The sequence below is a fragment of the Bos indicus genome, chromosome X, assembly GCF_029378745.1.
Source record: "Bos indicus isolate NIAB-ARS_2022 breed Sahiwal x Tharparkar chromosome X, NIAB-ARS_B.indTharparkar_mat_pri_1.0, whole genome shotgun sequence".
NCBI classification, from domain to species: Eukaryota; Metazoa; Chordata; class Mammalia; order Artiodactyla; family Bovidae; genus Bos; species Bos indicus.
Window position 1 is genome coordinate 131,445,855 of NC_091789.1, and position 12,745 is coordinate 131,458,599.

The 12,745-nt window shown below is 39.7% G+C and overlaps 1 protein-coding gene and 1 pseudogene across 2 annotated transcripts in view; one reads left to right on the plus strand and one right to left on the minus strand.

Annotated features, from left to right (window-relative positions):
* MBTPS2 (membrane bound transcription factor peptidase, site 2) overlaps positions 1–12,143 on the minus strand; it is a 46,923-nt gene extending 34,780 nt beyond the window's left edge. Inside the window, exons 1-3 of one of the 2 annotated variants that reach the window (XM_070783980.1) lie at positions 11,909–12,133; positions 8,691–8,839; positions 6,520–6,730 (exon numbers count right to left, since the gene is read on the minus strand). In XM_070783980.1, the coding sequence (XP_070640081.1) occupies positions 6,520–6,730; positions 8,691–8,839; positions 11,909–11,983 (435 nt within the window). In that variant the 5' untranslated portion in view covers positions 11,984–12,133. Of the gene's footprint in view, positions 1–6,519; positions 6,731–8,690; positions 8,840–11,908 lie in introns of both variants that reach the window. The other variant, XM_070783979.1, reaches the window with a different exon arrangement.
* Positions 2,187–4,225, plus strand: LOC139181200 (heterogeneous nuclear ribonucleoprotein A1-like; annotated as a pseudogene).
* Positions 12,144–12,745: the final 602 nt, after the last annotated feature.

Here is a 12,745-nt window from a genome sequence, read left to right on the forward strand (position 1 = left end):
TTGGGATTGGAATGAAAACTGACCTTTTCCAGTCCTGTGGCCACTGCTGAGTTTCCCAAATTTGCTGGCATATTGAGTGCAGCACTTTCACAGCATCATCTTTTAGGATGTGAAATAGCTCAGCTAGAATTCCATCACCTCCACTAGCTTTGTTCATAGTGATGGTTCCTAAGGTCCACTTGATTCTGCATTCCAGTCTGGCTCTAGGTGAGTGATCACACTATCGTGATTATCTGGGTCATGAAGATCTTTTTTGAATAGTTCTTCTGTGTATTCTTGCCAACTCTTCTTAATATCTTCTGCTTCTGTTCGGTCTATACCATTTCTGTCCTTGATTGTGCCCATTTTTGCGTGAAAAATTCTCTTGGTATCTCTAAGTTTCTTGAAGCGATCACTAGTCTTTCCCATTCTATTGTTTTCCTCTATTTCTTTGCACTGATCACTGAGGAAGGCTTTCTTATCTCTCTTTGCTGTTCTTTGGAATTCTGCATTCAAATGAGTATATCTTTCCTTTTTTTCTTTGCCTTTCACTTCTCTTCTTTTCTCAGCTATTTGTAAAGCCTCCTCAGACAACCATTTTGCCTTTTTGCATTTCTTTTTCTTGGGGATGGTTTTGATCACTGCCTCCTGTGCAATGTCATGAACCTCCATCCATAGTTCTTCGGGCACTCTGTCTATCAGATCTAATCCCTTGAATCTGTTTGTCACTTCCACTGTATAATCGTAAGGGATTTGATTTAGGTCATACCTGAATGGTCTAGTGGTTTTCCCTACTTTCTTCAACTTAAGTCTGAATTTGGCAATAAAGAGTTCATGATCTGAGCCACAGTCAGCTCCTAGTCTTGTTTTTCTGACTGTATAGAGCTTCTCCATCTTTGGCTGCAAAGAATATAATCAATCTGATTTCAGTATTGACCATTTGGTGATGTCCATGTGTAGAGTCTTCTCTTGTGTTGTTCGAAGAGGGTGTTTGCTATGACCAGTGCGTTCTCTTGGCAAAACTTTATTAGCCCTTGCCCTGTTTCATTGTGTACTCCAAGGCCAACATCAGTGTTCCTTTTTCTACATATCTGTTCCTTTCCCATGTTGCCAGGTATCTGTCTATTCAGACCTATAGTTTCCTTATTTCTGATACCTCTCTAAAATACTTAAGATTCTAATACATTTCCTCTATATCATAAATTATTCAGGTTATCTTACCTTTATTTCAAATAAATCAGTAGGCTTGATCCAATAGGATATTGATTCCTTTTCCTTTTTACATCAATGGGTTTAATAATGAAATAAGGTAAGGATTTGAGTATGTGAATATATCAACAGATGGTAGGTCTTATTTGCTGGCAATGGTACTTGACTGTCCATCTGTCTCAGCCATGATCACACAGGGCATTAGATGTACCAGAATACTGACCTCTCAATAACACAGAGTGTTAGGTTTTTGGGAATTAATACTGAATGAGGCCATAGATAATTACAGAATAAACAGAAAGTTAGTTCTTTGAGCTACAAGCACTCATATCAAAGTCAGGAGATATAACAAACCTAAACAAAAACATGCCAGGTAGATACACAGAGGGTAGTGGACTTCTTAATGGCTCCAATGCATGGCTCTCCTAAGAGAGTCAATATTTTGTGAGCTCTATGAATAAGCGGAAAAGAAAACAAAATAAATAATTTCTTCTCTAAATATCACTTTGCTATTCAGGTAATGACTTTTTTGGACATGACACCAAAAGCACAAACAATAAAAGTAAAAATCAACAAATGAGATTATGTTAAACTCAAAAGCTCCTGCATAGTGAAAGAAACAATCAATGGCAGCCTACAGAATGTGAGAATATTTCTGCAAACCATGTACTGGATAAGGGGTTAATATCCAAAAGATATAAACAACTAACAAAACTTAATAACAAACAACCCCTTCCCCAACAATCTGATTTAAAAATGAGCAGAAGTACTAGTTCCAAAGAAGACCTCAAAATGGCCAAAAGACACGTGAAAAAATGTTCAACATTACTAATCATCAGGGACATGCCAATCAAAACCACAGTGAGATAACACCTCACACCTGTTAGAATGGCTATCATCAAGCAAAGAGGGATTTCCCTGGTGCTCCCAGTGCAGGGGTTCTGGGTTTGATGCCTGATCAGGAAACTAGATCCCGAAAGCAGAAACTAAGATCCTATATGCCTCAGGTAAGAACTAGCACAGCCAAATAAATTAAAAAAAAAAAAGAAAGAAGAGACAACACATGTGTTGGCAAGGATGTGGTGAAAAAGGAACCCTAATGCACTGTTGGTGGAAATATAAATTAGTCCAACCACTATGGAAAACAATATGGAGGTTCCTCAAAAAGTTAAAATAGATCTAACATATGATCAATCAATTCTACTTCTGGGTATACACCCAAAGGAAATGAAAATATTTTGATGAGGTATATGCATATCTATGTTTATCACTTTATCACTCTGGCCACCTGATGTGAAGAACTGACTCATTTGAAAAGACCCTGATGGTGTGAAAGACTGAAGGCGGGAGGAGAAGGGGACGACAGAGGATGAGATGGTTGGATGGCATCACAGACTCAATGGACATGAGTTTGAGTAAAGTCCAGGAGTTGGTGATGGACAGGGAAGCCTGGCGTGCTGCAGTCCATGGGGCCGCAACCAAGCGACTGAACTGAACTGATGTTATCACAATAGCAAAGATTATGGAAATGACCCAAATGACCACCAATAGATGAATGGATGAAAACAATGTAGCAATATACATACATAATAGAATATTATTCACGTATGAAAAAGGAAGCTATCCTGCCATTTGCAACAACATGGATAGACCTTGACCACATGATGCTAAGTGAGATAAGTCAGAGAAAAACAAGTACTAAATGGTATCACTTACATATGGAATCTAAAAAAGTCCAATCTGTTAAAAAAAAAAAATAGCGTAAAATGGTGGTTACCAGAAGATAGGGGGTGCTGATAAGAATGAGTGTTTAAGGGTACAAAGTTGTAATGAGTAGCAAATAAGCCACGGAGATCTAAAGCACAGTATAAAGACTAAAATCAATAATACTATACTATAATAATATAATCTAATAGATATTGCTCCAATGGCAATATTACAATAAATAAATGTATGAAAGTAACATGCTGTATACCTTAAATGTACAAATTGTAATATGTAAAATTCATCAAATAAAAAACTAATTTAAAAAGCCTGTTAGCTTCTTTTTGCCTGTGGATGACGCCACGTAAGCATCACTGAAGTCTCCTCCACTACAGTCAAGTTTAAGTTGGAGTTTATCAAAGAGCCCAGAAAGCCTGTGGAAGCTCTTCATCAGAGGTCTGAGCTTTGAAACAACCAATGTGAGTCTGAGGAGCCATTCTGAGCTTTGGGGTACACTCAGACTGTGTGGTAAGGAGGGATCCAAACACTAAGCACTCCAGAGGCTTTGGGTTTGTCATATACACCACAGTGGAGGAGGTGAATTCGATTATGAATGGAAGACCACACAAGGTAGATGGAAGAGCTGTGGAACCAAAGAGGGCTGTCTCAAGAGAAGATTCTCAAAGACCTGGTGTCCACTTAACTGTGAAAAAGATTTTTGTTGGTGGCATTAAAGAAGATAATGAAAACAGTGCCTAACATGTTATTTTGAACAGTATGCGGGGAAAAAAGTGACTGAGGCAACAGCAAAAAGAATGCCTTCTGTAATCTTTGATGACAATGACTCCATAGACAAGACTGTCATTCAGAAATAGCACACTGTGTATGGCCACAACTGTGAAATAAGGAAAACCGTATCTAAGCAAGAGATGGTTAGTGCTTCATCCAGCCAAAGAGGTGGAAGTGGTTCTGGAAACTTTAGTGGTAGTCATGGAGGTGGTTTTGGTGGGAATGTCAACTTTGGTCGTGGAGGAAATGTCAGTGGTTGAGGTGGCTTCAGTGGCAGCCATGGTGGTGGTAGATATGGTGGCTGTGAGAATGGCTATAATGGATTTGGTAATGATGGAAGCAATTTGGAGGTGGCGGAAGCTATGATGATTCTGGCAATTACAGCAATCAATCTTCAAAGTTTGGACCCACGAAAGGAGGAAACTTTGGAGGCAGAAGTTCTGGCCCCGATGGTGGTAGAGGCCAATAATTTGCCAAACCATGAAACCAAGGTGGCTATGGTGGTTCTGGCAGCAGCAGTAGCTATGACAGTGGGAGGTTTTAATTACTGCCAGGAAACAAAGCTTAGCAGGAGAGGAGAGCCAGAGAAGTGACCAGGAAGCTACAAGTTACAACAGATTTGTAAACTTAGTCAAGCACAGTGGTGGCAGCGCCCTGCTGATTCGAAGAAGACATGTTTCAGACAATGCTCATATGTATGGGCAAAAAAAACCCTCGAGGAATGTATTTGTGACTAATCACACAAACTATTTTAGTTTCTAATCTGTGGGAAGTGTAAAGTATTTCAACACAGAGTTTTCACATAGTTTTTTTGTACCCATGCTGCTGCTGCTGCTAAGTCACTTCAGTCGTGTCCGACTCTGTGCGACCCCATAGACGGCAGCCCATCAGGCTCCTCCATCCCTGGGGGTCTGGCCCGTGCTACTGATTGCCAAGTGTAGTAGTCTGATTATGATGCTGAATAAATATCTTTTAAAACAAACAAACACCCCCCCCCAAAAAAAAAAAACTCGTTAAACTAAAATAAAACTAAAAAGCCAAAGGAAAAAAACCCAAAAAACCTTTTCCTATTCTAATTCTAGAAGTCACAGGCCAGTGATGGTATTTCCTCTAAGCTTGCTTCTTTCTCTACTATCCTCTTCCTTGGCAAACAATAACCAATCATGTAACCTGAGAGTCATCCTCAACTCCTTCTTCTCCCTGCAGCCTCACATTCACTTAATCACTGAGGTCTGAGAACTCCACTTCAGAAGATCCCTTGAATCCAGCCCTTTATTCTTCTTATCATTAATTTAGTTTAGATCTTTATAACTTCTGACATGAATTATTCCAAATGCCCTCTCAAATGGCCCCCTCATCTTCAGTGAAACCTTACTCCAGTCCATTTTGCATAGACTTGTTATATACAGATAAAATCAAAACTTCTTAGAATGGCCCTTCATAAACCAGACCCTGCTTTTATATCCCATCTTAGCTCCTATACCTTATACCTTCCACCATATATCTCTTAGATACAAGTCAAAGTTACTTTATAGTTCCTTGAGAAATTATTGGTCTTTCTTAAAGTCAGTGGTGGGTGAGTGATGGACCCATCATTTACTAGTTGTGACCACAGGCAAGTGACTTAACAGCTCTGTGCCTCGGTTTTCTCATCTGTGAATGAGGGATAACAACAATACTTATTCCTAGATTGCTATAAGAATAAAATACTGAATCACTATGCTGTACACCTGAAACTAACACAATTGTAAATCAACTATACTTCAATTTTTAAAAGTCACTAACATTCTGCTTCATTAAAAATGTAACATCCATGATTCATGGAAATGGAAACTGTTAATGAAACAAATTTTAAATAAAAGGTATTTGGTAGTAAAGGACCCTTTCAAACTCTGGAAACATGAATTGATAGGGTATAGGTCTACACATGTTCTTTAAAGTGGGAATTATAATAAGTAGCTTACAGTCAAAGAAGTACAACTCAGCATATCATTCTTCACATCAAGAAATCACAGTGATCATTTAAAAGGTCTTTTACCTTTAATTAAAAGGATATTATTGCTTACAGTCTGAAAGCCATGAAGAATAAAGGGTAACACTTCGCATAGGATTAAGATGCAATTTATTTCTAAATTAAAGAGACTTTAAATCAGTATGCTTATTCCTTGACAGTAACAACACTTATTCAACACTCAAAATTATTCAACACTTCAAGAAGACAACATGAATTACTAACTAGGTATAAAATAAGCTACAAGGATATAATTTACAACATAGGGAATACAGTTGATATTTTATAATAACTATAAATGGAGAAGGAAATGGCAACCAACTCCAGTGGTCCTGCCTGGAGAATCCCAGGGACGGGGGAGCCTGGTGGGCTGCTGTCTATGGGGTCGCACAGAGTCGGACATGACTGAAGCGACTTAGCAGCAGCAGCATAAATGGATTACAACTTTTAAAAATTGTGAATCACTGTATTGCACATCTATAACTTATATAGTATTGTATGGCAACTATATTTCAATTTAAAAAAACAAATCTGCACTGGAAAAAAAACATGAATTAAATCTAACACTTGTGTAATTGTTCACAGTCTTGCTGGCAGTTCATTTGTTCTATTATTACTATTCCTACTCTTCCTCCTACTACTACACATTGCAACAATTCTTTGCTATATTCTTACTAACGATTTTGTTTAAGCAACTAATTTGAGAGATTGTAAGACTTTTGCTATATTTTCACATTTATATTATGGATAGGAATTATGCTATCCAGAAGAAATATATTATATCTATGTTTCAACAAAGCTACTTAGAGCAGTAATAAGGCACTTACCACAACTTGGAGCACCTGTTCATTGTAAAGTGAGGAAGAGGAGGAGGAAGAGGAGGAAGAGGAGGAAGAAGAGGAAGAATGGGAAGAGGAGGAGGAGGAGGAATAAGAAGAGTCAGCCATCATTTGGCCTAAAGTCTGTATCAGCGTTTTCCCCAGAAGAAAAAAAGAGCTGAACATGGCAATTACGCCAAACACCATTCCAAAATTGAACCTGTCAAGAGGGAAAAAAAAAAATACATAAATGTACAATCCCTCACAATCCACGGACTAAAAAATATGTTAACCAGCCACATTTCATAGCTTCAAAACAATGTCTAAAAACGTCAATAACTCTTGCTTCTTTTTCCTACCTGAACTTCAGATACTTGACTGAAGCACAGGTACTTGGCTCTTTAAGCAGTTCTAATTTACAATTCTCTCATAACTGAAGGGGGCTTCCCTGGTGGCTCAGTGGTAAAAATTCCACCTGTCATACAGAAGACGTGGAGTCAGTCCCTGGGTCAGGAAGATCCCGTAGAGAAGGCATGGCAACCCACTCCGGTGTTCTTGTCTGGAGAATCCCCATGGACAGAGAAGCCTTATGGCCTACAGTCCATGGGGTCACGAAGAGTTGGGGACGCGACTGAGCAGGCACAGCATGGCACGTAACTGAAGAGGCTGAATGTTGTTCCCAATAAAATGTTGGTTTCCATTCATATTGTTTTTCTCATTTACATAGCATTGTTTTTATCTTATTCTCACATAGTTATGAAAGCTCTTTGACATTACAGAAATCCATTCTTTTTCATCTACTGATTCTACTGTTTGGATTTTATTTTAGTTGAATTTTGTCATGGGCTTAAATAGTAATGTGGTAAAACTTAAGAACAGTTTCTTCTACTGTTAATAATTACAAGTCATTCTTCTATAGTTGGGAATAATCGATTACATTTTCTAACTTTTTGATAAGCTGTGTTTTTTCAAGGAACTTGTCCATTTCATTTAAATTGTCAAATTTATATGTATAGCACTGTTCACAATAGCTTCATCTTTCAAAATGAGTCTCACTCCATGCTGTCATTGCTAAGGGCCTGGGTTCAATCTCTGCTTGAGGAACTATTAATAAAATTCCACAAGTTATGTAGAACAGTCAAAATAAATAAATGAGTCTCAGAATCTATAGTAATATTTCTTCCTCCAATTCTGATTTTTAGTTGTTTTCTTTTTTTGTTGATCAGTCATGGTACGGGTTTATCAATTTTACTAATCTTTTCAAAGAATCAGCTTTTGGCTTTGCTGATTTTCTCTACTGTATACTTCCTATTTCACTGATTTCTGCTCTTTATTATTTATGTTTTGTCTGCTTTGATTTGCTCTTGCATTTTCTGCTTTTTGATGACCTCATTATTGATATTTAGCTCTACTCCAGCTGGAGCTAAATTTTTAACAAAAAGGAATTTAGACAAAGGCCCTCTACTCTCATACTAAAAATTCTTCAGCTACAGAAACTGTCAGTCTCTAGGGTGTCCTGGAGAGCATTATAAATCCCCTAACCATAAACACTATAAACTATGATTTTTAAAATATTTTAAATTAAAGGGATAGGCCTAGCATAGCCAGGGAGTCCAGGACCCTGCTGCTGCGATCTGGCTGGCGTTGGTTTGTGCATATGCTTTATAGGAGGATAAATATTTTAAATATCCTTCCTCTGGATGGTATTTACATACATATGTACGTAAATACATACACACATATGTATACGAAGTACAGAGGAAAGCCTGCAGACTTTTGGAAGCCCTACTACTCCCACACCCCTTGTTTCTATGTGTGATGATGGAGAGAATTTTCTAAGATTGTTTTCCTAGTGGAAAATGCTCCACGTGCGTTTTGCTTTTCCACTGATGTATAACTTCCATGGTAAAATGTGTAAGTCTGAAGCGTACTGCTCACTGAATTCTTATGTATGTACATACGCCCATGTGTCCACCACCCAGATCAAGACAGAATCTTGACTGTGAATGTGTGCAAAGCACGATGATGCAATCCCATACATTTATATAAAGCCAGAAAGTTTTTACATGGTCAACATTTTAAACTCAGTAAACTGAAAACAATGGAAACAGTTCATTTAACACGTATTTCTCAGGATCACAATTACTAATCTAAACCAAAAAAGAGAAAATGAAGAATACCACTGGTAAAGCATCCTTGCTTTCCGCCGTCCCCAACTATAAAAGGCACGATTGAAAACAGCAGTCTGCCATCTTATGTGAAAAGGGGAGATGCTCAATCCGTTGTTTTCCAGCCAGTCTTCATAAGAATGCTTAAAATATACAGATGACTGAGAGAGAAAGAAAAGTTCCACATCACTCAATTTGAAGAACAATTTATAATGTTTAAGAAAATTTTGAAAAAGCAGTGTTTTCTACAGGAAAGCAAGATAGCAACTAATCAAATGTTTATAACTTTTAAAGCTTTACATTTATCTATTTTTTCAGGATATTAAAGTATAAGTCTTGGACTAGCTGGTCTGCTGAGGTCAGGGTCCGGCAAACTACGGCCCATGGGCAAAAAATGTTTGCTTAGAACAGCACTGTCCAAAAGAAATATAATGTGAGCTACAAGTGCAAGTCACATGTGCAATTTAAAATTTTTCAGTAGCCAAGAAAATTTAAAAGGCAAATAGAAACAGATTAATTTAAAAGTATTTTTAACTAAAAATAACCAAGATATCATCATTCAAAATATAATCAATATAATTATTGAAGTATTTCACATTCTATTTGTTTTCTTACTTACTTATGCACTAAGCCTTGGAAATTCAATGTCAACTTTACACTTGAGAGCACATCTCAGTTCGGACTAGCCCCATTTCAAATGCTAGATGGCCACATGTAGTTAGTGGCTACCACACAGGACAGCACAGGGCTAGAAACCCTGTTACACAGCAAGAGGTCTTGCGTTATAATTAAAAAGACCCCCAGCCGATCCAACAGAGGGGACAGGTTATTTGGAATCAGTGCTTTCTATACTCTTTTGAGCAACTACCCTAAGCACTTACCCTGGATTTGACCATGTAAAAATACAAAATTTATCGAAAGTCATCTTAATCTCAGTGACTCCTTAACATTCTTTGGGGCTGGGGAGACAGCTGCTTATATGCAGCTCAACAAACAGTTTTATCATTAGGAAAGTTTGAAGTCCTTGAGTAATGTAGGATTTTGGACAATATAAGGCTGTTTTATATACACTGCTACTGACCTCTTATCTGTTACAGTAAGTATGGTAAGTATTTTGTCATATAGATGCCCATCCATTTGAGAAATTTCTCTGTCTCTAGAAGGATATTTCAGTCTTATCAGTCATAAATATGATCTGAATGTGAATATAGGTATCTGTTTGCCTTTGGATCCATAATGTTCTCTGCTCTCAATCTTCAGGTGAAGTTTTAAACCTGTTTATTTTCTAGGACTTGGAAAAGGAGAGTGACACACCCTTCCAGGTGTCTACTGAGGAAATCCTAGACAACTATGGGTAGAACAGCAGACCAAGCTGGGAGCAGAGAAGCTAAAGGTGCAGGCTCCTAAAACCCAAGATTTCTCCATTCCCCAGGCAGATACTTTGAATGAGAGTTAGGTCTTCTGCTCAAGGAACAGGGCTCTCTTAGGGAGTTAAGGGCTGTTACTGAACTTAAAGTGACATCCTGATCACCTCATACACTGGACTAGACTATAAAGGTTTGAAAAAAATTACTTTTATTTTGGATTTCTGTCATATATGCAACACGAAATCATGAGTTTGTTTTTTCCAAACAACAAAATCCCTGTGTAAATAAGCACTGGCATGTACTGCTTATGACATGCTAAGCACTATGCCAAGTGTGTGCAGAGGAAGCACCTGGGGTTCTTACGAGGATGCAGATTCTGATTCTGTGGGTCAGGAATGAGGCCTAAGAGTCTACATTTCTGACAAATTCCCAGATGATGCAAATGCTGCCAGTCCTTGAATCTCAGCTTGAGTGGCAATGGGCTCTATGTGGATGAATAACATAATCCTCTCTATAATATCAGGAGGTCTTTACAACTATTACACCTATTTTAAAGATGAAGAAATAGAGGAACAGAGAGAATTTTTGCCCAAGGTCACAATGGTTAGGAAGTGGCAAAGCCCAGCCCCGTGCTCTAAGGATTCTACTGTATTATCTTTTCACTTTGCAAGTTTTGTTTCCCTGGTGGCTCAGATGGTAAAGAATCTATCTGCAATGTGGGAGACTCAGGTTTGATCCCTGGGTGGGGACGATCCCCTAGAGAAGGGAATGGCTACTCACTCCAGTATTCTTGCCTGGGGAATTTCATGGACAGAGGAGCCTGGGGGGCTACAGAAGTCAGACATAACTGAGTGGCTAACACACTTTGAAAGTTTAAATGCAACAAAGTAACATTAAGTATCATTTCATTCTAACATTAAACTTAAAACACACACACTACAGTATTCTATTTAAAACGGTATTCATAACATGAAGGTTTGAACTAGTCATAATTGGAACTTTCATTAAATATTAGAGAAGTTACATGATTTCATTCCTCGCATACAGTACCCCCGCCCCCAATATGCAACTTCAAAAGGCTGCTTGAAGCCTGTGGTCAGACAATTGTTAACATCCGCTACCCAAGTAACTTAAGAATGGGCTGCGTACGAACGGTCTGTGGCAGTGGAGGGGGACGGGTATTAAGTGGGGCGGGGGTGGGGGGGGGAGGTTAGCGTGAAGAAACAGCGTATAAGATACAAAGTAGAATTCGAGTAGTTAATAGTTATCTAAATCCTCACTACTTTTAAGTGAGGTCAGTTAACTAGCGGCATTGGCAGCAGTTAGGAACGGGTTAGAAATGCAGAATCTTGGGCCCCCGGCCTAGATCTGCAGAATCAGAATGTGCTTTTTAAACGGAACTGCAGACGATCGTACACACTTTAAAGTCTGAAACCACTGATCTAAATCACTTTGATTTAAATTCATTCCAATACCAGACTCTCTGGAGAGTCGCGACCTTAAAGACGAGGGCAAACAATGCCTTTCTCAGGCAGACATTTTATTTTCCTCTCAGGTGCAGTGTCGTGGGGTTTGGCGAGCCCTCCCGAGCCCACTACCGGCGCCTCCCAGGCAGGACCCGAAGGCTGCGGGGCCTACGGAGCCCCGCAATGCGACTGCGGCTGATGCGCAGGTCACCACTCCCTTCCCGCAGCCAGCCGTACTTTATTTACTCCACCGGACCGCGCTCCACGCGGAAGGCCGCAAGTGGACACCGGCCGCACGGCTTCCATTCCGGGAGGCACAGGGCAGGGGAAAAGACCTCGGATCCCGCGCCCTGACCCTGAGCACCACGGGCTTGGGCCTTAGGCCCGAGGCCCTCACCTTCAACACCAAGTCGGTCAGGTAGACGGCAGTCCAGCCGCCCACCACCACTACCACCAGCGATACCGGAATCATGGCAGCGGCGGGGGCAGCGCAGGGAAGGCGAGCGCCGGCGTCCTCCCTGCGAGCTGCAACCAGCTGACCGCGCGGCGCCTACAGCCCCAGTATCTGAGTAGGGACCAAGCTGCCACGGGTTCCTTTCTCGTAGTGGCCTCGTTTCCTTCCGGATCCTTCTGGTGGGACACTCGGCCCGCAATGCTCGCACCGGAAAAGTGGGCGGGGGCTTATTTTCGCGGAACACTTAGGCGTCACAGTCCAGGCATCAGCTAGCTTACGGCTTCGAGCCCTCTAGAGATTTCTTAGTCTTTGGCCCTCCCTGCTGTCTGGTCTCCATTCTCTCTGGTTCTGGTCTGGGGTGTGTAGTTCCTTTTAATCTAGTGAGAGTTTGGGGTCATCCGAAATAATAATCGTCTCCGCCACTCAGACGTCTTAGGTATCCAGATTTAAATTATGTTCAATCGTTCTTTTTATTGAAACGTTATTTACACATAGAGAAAACATAATACAGATTTCAACTGTTTCGATGAGTTTTGATAACTATATATCCATGTACCCTAATCAAAATAGAGAACTTTTCCATCTCGGGAATTTTCTTCGCTCGCTTCTCAGTTAATCCTCTCGTCCTCTGCCCATTCCTACCCCTCGTTTTCTTTGTAAAAACTTTGTGTAAATAGAATCATACAATAAGTACTCTTTTGTGTCTGGCTTATTTTGTTCAACATATTTTTGAGCTTTAGGTTCATTTCTCAACCTTTTTCCATTATAAAATTTGAGATT